At 42.3% G+C, this 9999-nt stretch overlaps 1 protein-coding gene across 7 annotated transcripts in view; it reads left to right on the forward strand.

Annotated features, from left to right (window-relative positions):
- Nucleotides 1-9434, forward strand: part of LOC111255006 (very long chain fatty acid elongase 7-like) — a 37330-nt gene extending 27896 nt beyond the window's left edge. For 6 of the 7 annotated variants that reach the window (XM_086974344.1, XM_086974345.1, XM_086974346.1 and 3 more), the window contains 2 exons: nt 1395-1659; nt 6525-9434. In XM_086974344.1, coding sequence (XP_086830470.1) covers nt 1395-1659; nt 6525-6833 — 574 coding nt within the window. In that variant the 3' untranslated portion in view covers nt 6834-9434. Of the gene's footprint in view, nt 1-1394; nt 1660-4594; nt 4976-6524 lie in introns of all 7 variants that reach the window. The other variant, XR_015316562.1, reaches the window with a different exon arrangement.
- Nucleotides 9435-9999: the final 565 nt, after the last annotated feature.

A 9999-nucleotide genomic window follows, 5' to 3' on the forward strand; every position in this document is an offset into this window, starting at 1 on the left:
TAAACGACATGCTTGCCCAAAATCGGTTGGTTTATCATTGCAGTGGCCATATCCATCAACTTTCCATTCCAGTTTACCGTTACACTTTGCGAGAAGTTATTGTGTGATGGATACTCATTTAATTTACAGGATTTACCTAGCACCCCACAGCTGTGCCACTGGGCTAAACATATTAATTCCAAAAGGTAATTATAAATATAAAAGTTTAAATATGAATAGAGTGCGAAAACGCGTTGCTAGTTGTCCACTGTTAAATTGGAGGTTATAGGCGGACATCCAATGTCCTTACTGCAACGCATGCTACCCTAGTTAAAAATGGTTTCAACATGTATCTTTTGAGCAGAATTTAATAATTTGAAGCAAAATACATTGCCAAACGACGTACATCAAGGCTAACATCATCTTGACTCTAATAGTCTGAGTAGCCAGCTGTGGAATGATTGCAAGCCCGCAAGATCTTCAGAAAGACCTCTGATCGTTCCCTGGGTTAGGAAGTGATACGGAATTGTTACCTGGGCGCGAGCATCATTCTGAATGTGCTGTGTATTATAAATGTGCTCCAATGTTATTCGAATTTACATAGATGTTATTACATACCGGATTCTGCAAATGAAGGCTAGGGTACGCCCGAATAAGTAGATATCAATAAATCTATCCATGGCTACGAAATTAGCCATTCATCAATTCAATATATAAAGTATTTCAATTCAACTCAAGTAAATTTCGTTGCGCTAGAACAGCCAACGGACTTGAACTGCTCGTTTGGACCGAGTTCAACATATTTCTCGTCTGTGTAGCATTCAAGATGGCAACAGATACCAAAACGAGCGTAAGAAAAGCTTTCAACTTGTCGCTCTGGCGAACTTCGAGAGGACTTATGCTGTGAATTTGAAAAAAGAATCGTCAGACTGTTAAAGGCGTTAGGAGAATATTGAAAACTCAAAATGGAGGAAAAGCTGACAAGAGGCCTTTCCTATCAAAACTTTTCACATATCTTATGCGTCCTTATTATCATTTGCAAACTTAAATCAACTGAGCTAATGAATTATGAATCCCAACACATCTTACTCAAGCCGAACGAACGTCTTCTTCCTTCTTTTATAAATCTTCCAAAGGAACTACAGGTAAAATGAGAGTTTTCTGCGGCTCCGAAAAACAATCACCGATTGCTGGTACTAATCATGGCCATTCAAAATAAGGGCGGAGTTAGTCCGAAGCAGCAGTAATCTGCCGCGGCAAAACGCAGGCCACTGCACAGTAAAGAAATTCGTGCTTGGGCCTTCACGTTTATTTCAGCCCCTTTCAAAGGGATGATGATACTTCAGACGACTCACGTACTCATGTGCTACTACTGTTTGTGCAAACTTTCTGTCGTTGATTTCTTCGTTTCTTAGGTGGTTACGTGTATTTGATTTCCTTGATACGGTATTCTTCGTTCTGCGGAAAAAGCAACGCCAAATTACGTTCTTACACGTGTTTCATCACGTTATCGTCGTGTGCATGTCTTGGGCGTCGGCTATTTACGGCCTAACCAATCTCGTCATCTTTACGCTCTGTCTCAACTCATGCGTGCATGCCATTATGTACACATACTACTTACTCTCCACACTTGGACCGGCTGTACAGAAGCACCTCTGGTGGAAGAAGCATCTCACGAAGGTAAGTGTCCCCCCTTCCCCCTGAGACTTATCTGTCATTTAGCCTCTAGCCATTTAGTCATAAACTTCTCAAGCTTTTATTACTTTGTGTTTATTAATTGAAATTTTGAACGATAGATTCTTCGTTTGGGCGGCAACTTGGCCGCGAATCTCTGAGTGAGCCGAATCTGAATTTCGCTGAAACAAGCAAGTGTAATCTTTGCGGAGACTTTCTTCAGAACAAAAATCGAACCATGTAAACCTATGTCGAATACGAGATAATGAAGTGTTCCATCATGCGAATGTTCTGTGTTGGACATATCAATTTAGTCGAGCTACAACAGATAGTTGCGTTGGCCATAATGAGAAGAAATTGAGCTTAGGTAAAGTAGAATCCCTGGTAATGATACTCTTGGATCTAGTTCGGGTGCTTTACAAACGGCGTCGTACGATGCCTTATTTCATAACAAAGCTTTTGGCTTAGATTTTGTGCCTAAGCCGTTCTGAATCTCGGAGGCAGTTGAATTTCTCAACGTATCGCCGGCCCTAAGGTCCACAGAAAGAAGACGTTAGTACCAACGCTGTGCATTCTCTTGGGCCACGCTGCAATATAAATGTTTAGAACTAGATCTAGTTCATGCAATGTGGATATCCATGTACAATTTCGTCTCGGCTATCCAAAGCCATTGCTACTGGAATTCTTACTCAAGATCGGCCCGTCACGCTTGTTTTTAACGCTGAAAAACAGTTCAATAATACTCTCAGCTACGGCTATGTGCATAATCGTACCAAAAAATCTGTTCCACAATACACGGCTGCCTGCGTTAGCGTCAGCCGTAACTATTGTTTACCGAACGTTTGAGACGATTCAACAAAGACAATATTGTACCCAGGTCATACCTTATCAGGCCTCGTCCCTGCATTTCAGAGTATGTTAAACTGCGCTGAGTTCCTTAGGAAAAACATGAAACAGAAGATATGACAACGAAACAAACGCATGTCGGAAAAGTTTCCTTTACATCCAATGAATTTTCCGTAGTATCACTAATGCGTTCGTTAGACACGGCCGACATTGTTATATACGGAATCATTGTTGTCATTGAAGACCATAACATACAAATTGCATAATCTTAAGAAAATCTGAAAAATAAGCACTCATCAATTTCCTGCTGGTCTTCAAAAAAGATCGTCGGATCGACGACATCCCTTTACGTTGATGTTAACCGTGCTGTTGTTGTTGTTGTCGTCACAGATGCCTGTCCAACAAACCCCTTTGAAAGGGCTCTTATCGGATGCCCCAGCTACCCACTTTACCCTCTACACAGCTGCTCGCTGTTCTTCCCGTTGTTGTCGTTCCTGTACATTTACTGCGGCGGCGCATGTTATTACGAAGCAAATCCGGCAGTAACAGCAATAACATCCTCGCTGTGCTCATGGGCGACGCCACTTGCGTTGCCAGCATGTACAGCGGCAATAAGAGGAGTGGGAGATGAGTGGGGGAGAAACCGCTGCCGCTGACTTAGGCCTGGCTGAATTTTCTTCTTGATTTGGGCGCTTCCCCCAACTTGTCTGTTCATCTAGCCGATTTACCTTGATTGGTCCGATTTAGTCCTATGGCGTTATCTTCCATTGCATCACATTGCTGGCATCGTACGGCACTGCTGACCGACTGCCTCGTATTCCTGTCTGTCTGCCTGCCTGCCTGCCTGCCTGCCTATGTTGATGCAGCGTCTCTTCATGTTTATGATGACGGTTTGGGGGGCTGACGCAGGCGGCAACTGTAAACAGCGAATTCTTCCGCTTTATCTATTGTGTTTGTTCTTATGACGCTACGATGGTTCGTGTTGGGCATCGTGCGTTGTACTGCACGTTGTGGTGGCTGTTCCCGTTTGAAGTGTGTGGTTGACGTCGCGGCAGCCACCACCGCGATAGCCCGCGTACGCCTCCCGCAGTCGCGCATTTGTTAGTGAGTAACAGCGATTGTGGCAGCTACCACAGCTGGCGTAATAACTAAGCAGCAATGCAATACAGCGTGCCATATAGGGAGCTCGTTTGTCGACCTCGTCGCCTGGCCGTGTGTATCCGGCTCTTGGCTACACGTTCGTATCATCAGGCGCATTGTCCGATGTTAGTCGATATATGTGTGTATGTGTGCCGACCTGCAGAGCGGCCGCTGCACGATAAGTAATGGGATTCCGGGGTCAAACGGCAATTCAGTGTGGTCGCAGCGGCAGCATTAAAACTGCCGCCGTCGGTACTTGACGCTGCCCAGTGTGCCGCACGACAAAGTGCTGCTGAATGGTACTATTGTATAATGTTCTATATCATTGCCTCAAAGACATTAGTCCCAGTGTGGGAGAGGGGCACACTATTAAATTTAATACAGTACAATCGAACTTTCGTAGCGGACGGCTAGATGGTTGCTGGGATCAGGAAGGGGGCAACGGAAACGCTACCCTGCACAACTACCAATGGAACGAATTACGTGCACCGTTTTTGTGCGCTGCACGTTGCATTTTGGTGGGCTCGCTCTCTTGCCTTTTATTACGTTCCGTTGACGTGACTTTGGCTCTATTATACGACAACGGAGAATCGAAAGATGTAAAGTTGTTTGTGTTGCCGCATAGGCAACAACGAAAAAATATGCACTCTTACGGTTCTCTCCCAGGTCTAGAACCTTTGTTAGCTTCTTAATAATGTGTCGAGTTTTTATGTCCTGTATTAGCCTTAGGCGTTTAAGTTTCATTTTGCTTGCATTGATTCCAAAAGCAGATTGCGCGTGGTGAGCAGGTGTGTCGTCATCTATTGATAAATATGGAAATCTCATCGCTACGAAGAGTGAGCAAAGGCAATTTTCTTAATATATACATATAAACCAGCGAAGAAACTTCCTCGTCAGGGCTTTAAATGTGGTGTTCAAAATTGCGTAAGAAAATTTTTCTCATTACATTTTCCAGGCACGTGCCCACTCAGCTAATCAAGCGGACCCATTTGAATGACGTCAATCAAGTCAACCTTTATTTAAGCGCTTCTGCCTTGCCGCTAGGGTAGTAACTGTCGGCCAGTGCCAGAACTGCTCAACCATCAGATTTCACGAACAAAATAATCAATTTCTAACGAACGCACGCGCAGAACTCACTGGAATCGGGGCACATGTCATGATGTCACTTGTTGAAATTTATCCTTGCTTTTTCAAGCTAGCGACAGTGGTGGCCATATTGCCTTTGAACGATTGTAATCCGCTTTGATTATTGATCATCTCCTTGATACGAGAAGAGCAACGTATGCTGCTTCCTTTATTCGGCCTTGTCATTCTCAACTCAGGACGGTCTGAAAAGGTAAATGCCCGCAGGTGTCGTACACACAGAGAAATGCGCTCTCTCACAAGCCCAGCAGCGGCAATCGACTTTAGTCGTACGAAAAACCGGCCGCTGTCCGAAGTAAGCCCTTCAGCGTATGTCAGGCAGGACAAACAGGAGGAATTGCCATTAAATTCTGCCAAACGGTTGTGGTGATTTTCTGTCAGCTAAAACAGCCGTATCGGCGACGTCATAAATCAATACCGTCAACTGACAGCAGAAGGCAACAAGATACAAATAATCGTCGAACGTGTGTTTAGATAATGTCTACCACCATTTGTGTCTTTCATTTTTTTACGCAGTCTTTTCCCCGTATTCAGTCGCACGATGCAAACAATCACGCAGTATTTCTGGGAGAACCGCTTCGGTGGCTTAGTTAAGAAAATATAAATAAACACAGTTTCGAGCCGCTGTGACGCAGCTAGATAAATATTATAATTATTCAGATGACGTCCACACTTTACAAGTAGACATTATGGATGAGTCTTCATCGCGAGGATGGGTGACGCGATAAACAAATATCAGCAAGATGGAGCCCTAGGCGTGCATACTGAAGTGGTAATTGTTCCCGGAAGAGAAAACAAGTGCAGTTGTTACGTCATCTTTATAAAGTATGTAGATCTATTCTTAAACCACTCTGGTACAACGCTAATTAGTGCCGAGGAATGTATATAGTTTTTACCGCCAGAATAAGTAAAAGTCTAGTTGCTATAGCGTAACTAATTGAATTATGTAAGTTGTTACTTTATATTTGAATCATGATGTGTGTTTATCGTTTCCACAGTTGGACAACCGCTCGAATTCTATTTTAACTTCGCCGGTTAGCTTAACCGATACGAGGCTTTTGCCTGACAAAGAGTTCCTTCATGACAGTTTATGTATCGTCCAAAAAGGGAGTACTCAAGCTCAGCAAATGAGTTTTCTCGTAGTACGTACAAGCCTCTCTTAGACGTTGCTTGTCCGGCTGCGGAATATTTACCATGTGTCGTTACTATTGTAAGCTGTGTATAAGACAAAGCATCGAACTCAAATTTGCTATTTCTCACAATTAAACTTGAATACGTGCTAGGTTTTTTTCACGTCGGACATGGCCACTGAGCACAGCTCCAGATGGCTGCTTTCTTCCAGTGTGAAATCTACGTCTATCCCACGTAGTTTCAAACCCAGACCAACTTACCCGCCTTTAAATTTTATGAACCAATACGTCTGTACGACGCCATCACGGGGATATAATATTGCTACAAACAATAACCGATATTATATGATGACTACATTCGTACAGGATACGGGAACATTACAATTCATCGAACATTAGTAATTCTGGAGGGAAGGGACCCGCTCTAGACCAATGGCCAACTCTCGTATACAAATGTATTTGTTTGTCGAATGGAACACGGCTAGCGGTAAAAACATCAATCGGCGATAGAGCGGAACTTAGTGTTAACATTCGGATGGCACCTTTTATACATCTTTCTGTGTATCTTACCTTCAATTATCCGTTGTCGTCGTTTCAATGGCTGCATTTTAGGTGCAAATTTTCCAGTTCGTGCTGATGATTGCGCATCTTTCGGTGCCAATGTTCCGCAACTGCGGCTACCCATCGTCCGTCATTTACACCTGGCAGGCCTCGATCGGAGCCATTCTTCTGCTTTTCCTAAATTTCTACATTCGTTCGTACAACAGCAGCAATTGCATTCAGAAAAACGGCAAGGCGCTCAACTCCAGCAGAAACCCAGGTTCTAGCTGCTCCAACTTGCACAGCTCCCATCTTAATGGCACATCGACAACGATTGCCTCTTCACTCACCGCCGCTGACGAATCCATCAAGGATAAGTAGATGTCGTAATAAATTCATCGTTATCATATATACGCAATTCATAGTACAAGTAAAAAAAAAAAAAAAAAATACGCTCTTTCTGGACTGCGGCAGGATTGCCGGTAGAAATTATCAGCAGCGTCTATTACTGCTGCCCAGTTCATTTATTTCTAGCCTCTTATCCTAACCTGTAATTGATTTGATTGTGCATTTGTGTATATACGTATGCGACGATCATCGCTAAGGATTATCGTCAAATGAGATGATTCAGGATCGAATCCATCAGTTAGCTAGCCTCAGTGACCATTCAAGGAAATAGATAATGGTCTCAGACATTGCAAAGTAACGATTAGTTGAAAATGATAACATCCGTTTCTATAGTCAAATTGTCAGCCGTATCATTACTATTGACGATTTCCACCACCTCATACTTCCGCCAATTGAAGACAAAAACGATTAACCACTCCTTCATTTCCGAGGACGTGATGCTGCTGTACACGTTCTACGTCATGTATGAAGTCGGTACACACGAGTGCCCTCACACCTGGACGCGTCTGTGGTACCCTTGCCGCATTTTTCCAATCGCCTATAAGTAAACCAACGACGAAGGCGGGGTTGGGTATGGCGAACAGTGTCAGCCCTGATAACTATCGCGTTATAATCATCACTGAGCGTGGGGTTACTCGACGAGGAGGGACCAAGCAATGGGCCTTGTCACAAAGCAATGAGCCGTGTCAAAAAAAAAGGACAAACCTGCCCGAGAGACCAAGAAGACAACCTCGAAGGAGTCAGTCAGAATGAAAACTAGATTATGAAAGATACGACTAGAAGAGGCAACGATTTAGTATAAATTCGCTTTCGTAGAATCCTAAGTAAAAACAGATTTGGGGAAGCACAAGTCAGAGAAAAAGAAACGATAAGATTTAATTAAATATATATATATATATAATTATTGATTATTATGATAATGACGAGAAACAAATAGAACATTGCGCTGGCCGCTTTGTGGCAAATGGGAATAGCTTATGAAAAAGATGTTATCTCGGAGGGTCGATCGGTGAATGAAAATGTAATGCATTATATGATACAGTGACAAAGTAAAAAGATAGCAACGAAATGAAATTATTATCTATTGACGCATTGCAGAAAAGGAAGGTGAAACAATGGAAAAAAGCAACAAGTGGATAATAATAACCGTAATTATAATAATACTAATAACAATAATATTAGAGACGAAGGGTTGGATAGGGTTAGAAGAATTCTGAAGAGCAGCTGATTGGAGAAGATGAAGTAGCCGGCTACGGCGTCCAGGCGTCAGAGAACGATGGAGTCTAGCTTGCGTGCTATGTATATACGTAAATAGATAAACAACAACAGATGAAAAACAGATACGACTTATACAACGAAAGAGCATTTTATTTTCAAAAGATTAAAAACGCATTGTTTAAATCTTGTCTTTATTATCTAGTTAATTTTTCGTCTCCTTCGAATTCGAGTCATCGCACCGGTTTATCTTTGCTACAAAGGTTTAGGCCTTATAGCTGCGTCCCGACAGATACGATAGTCTTAATTCACCATAACTAATTGAGGAGCGGGCTCGACGACAAGCCTATTTTATTGTACAGCGCGAAACCTAACTAGTGCTTGACATCCTTCTTCTTCATTATTCGGCTTCAAATATCCCCAAGCTAAAAGCCATTCGTTCATGCTTTAACGGAGAATGGCCTGACATCTGACAAAGGCAGACTAACAAACTGTGAACAAAAGAAATCAGAAATGGACCAATGCAAAAAAGAGTATCGAGGCACTCCTGTCTCGCTTTCGAACGTCATCATCTTGTCCGTACCTCAGTCTGTCTCGGCCGCAGCTACAGGCCCTGTGTATCCTGGAATCTTCTCAGTCAGTTCTATTTAGAAGAATTTAGTACTTAGGGCCAACTGTCACTTCGTAATCAAACGACATAAAATGACCAACTGTATAAAATCGTTTGTGTTGATCACACGTTCCCTGTTCAGCACCGAGTGTCTACCATAGTTTCTATGGGCTTCTCTACATTAAGATCATGATGTGTTTCTAAGGTTTTGTTTTTTATTTTGATCACTCCCCCGTTCCTCACAAGAGTCGTTCCATACCAAACAATTATAATGCGATTTATATAACTGCGGCGACAAATTAGTTTTAACGTAAATTAGTTTAGGTCTATGATACTGATGGCTGACAGGTCGCTGTCGACGTATCGGACTGGGATGTGACAGTAAATCACCAAATATAAATCGTGTTTCCCGTAGAGATGCGTCAACATATATGATGGTGAAGACGAACCCAACGAAAATAAGTGACTGTTATGAGACTAAAAAGCCTATATCGAGACTTTGCAGAATATATGACTGTAATAGCTAAGCGAGGTTAGCTAGGAGAATTACTAACAGCGAGTAAACTTCGGACTGAAGAAAATACGAGAAAGAGGATGCAAATGATGATGATGATGATAACGAGTATGAACGAAAGAACGCATGAAAAAGAAACCTGGTGGCAAAAATGAAAATGGCTTAATTCAAGTGTTGGTTATTTTACTGGTTCTGTGGCGGCGCCAATAAACCAACTTTGTTTACATTTTACGCACATACTTGCTATCTTCCATTCAACGCTGTTATTATTATTTAGCTATAAATGTTATTATCAAAATTAAATCAAAAGGCGGCGTACGGTGTGACAAACAAAATATCCGAGTGAAAATAATGACGGCACAGTTTGGTGAGAATATCTATCGTCGAACTTTAATCGGTGTGTCTAGGTCTGCTTTTTAAGCTGGCTGCTGTGTTCATAATCTACTAAGTAGAAAATTCAATTAAAAACGTTAGAAGAAAAAATTAGAGTTCCTATATGCGATACATAATTATGACTTGCATTGCAGGTAAAACAATTTCTACCTGTAAACGGGTAAGCGATTAGATAGATTTAGAATCTTCTACGATGATCTGTAGGATTAATGACAATTAGTCGGCTTATCTTACTTGATTATTACCTTACTGATGGGACATGGGCATTGTGAGACATGGTCATACTGTCGCAGAGCCTTGGACCTAAGCCAGTCCCTAATCTTTCACCGTTTCGTCGTCGGATCGACCGGACGTCGGTAAGTTCCCGCCGCAGTGATCGACAACGATATTTAGCTTCAGAATAGAAA

This window comes from Varroa destructor, unplaced genomic scaffold, assembly GCF_002443255.2.
Source record: "Varroa destructor unplaced genomic scaffold, Vdes_3.0 BEIS01000007.1, whole genome shotgun sequence".
In the NCBI taxonomy this organism is placed as follows: Eukaryota; Metazoa; Arthropoda; class Arachnida; order Mesostigmata; family Varroidae; genus Varroa; species Varroa destructor.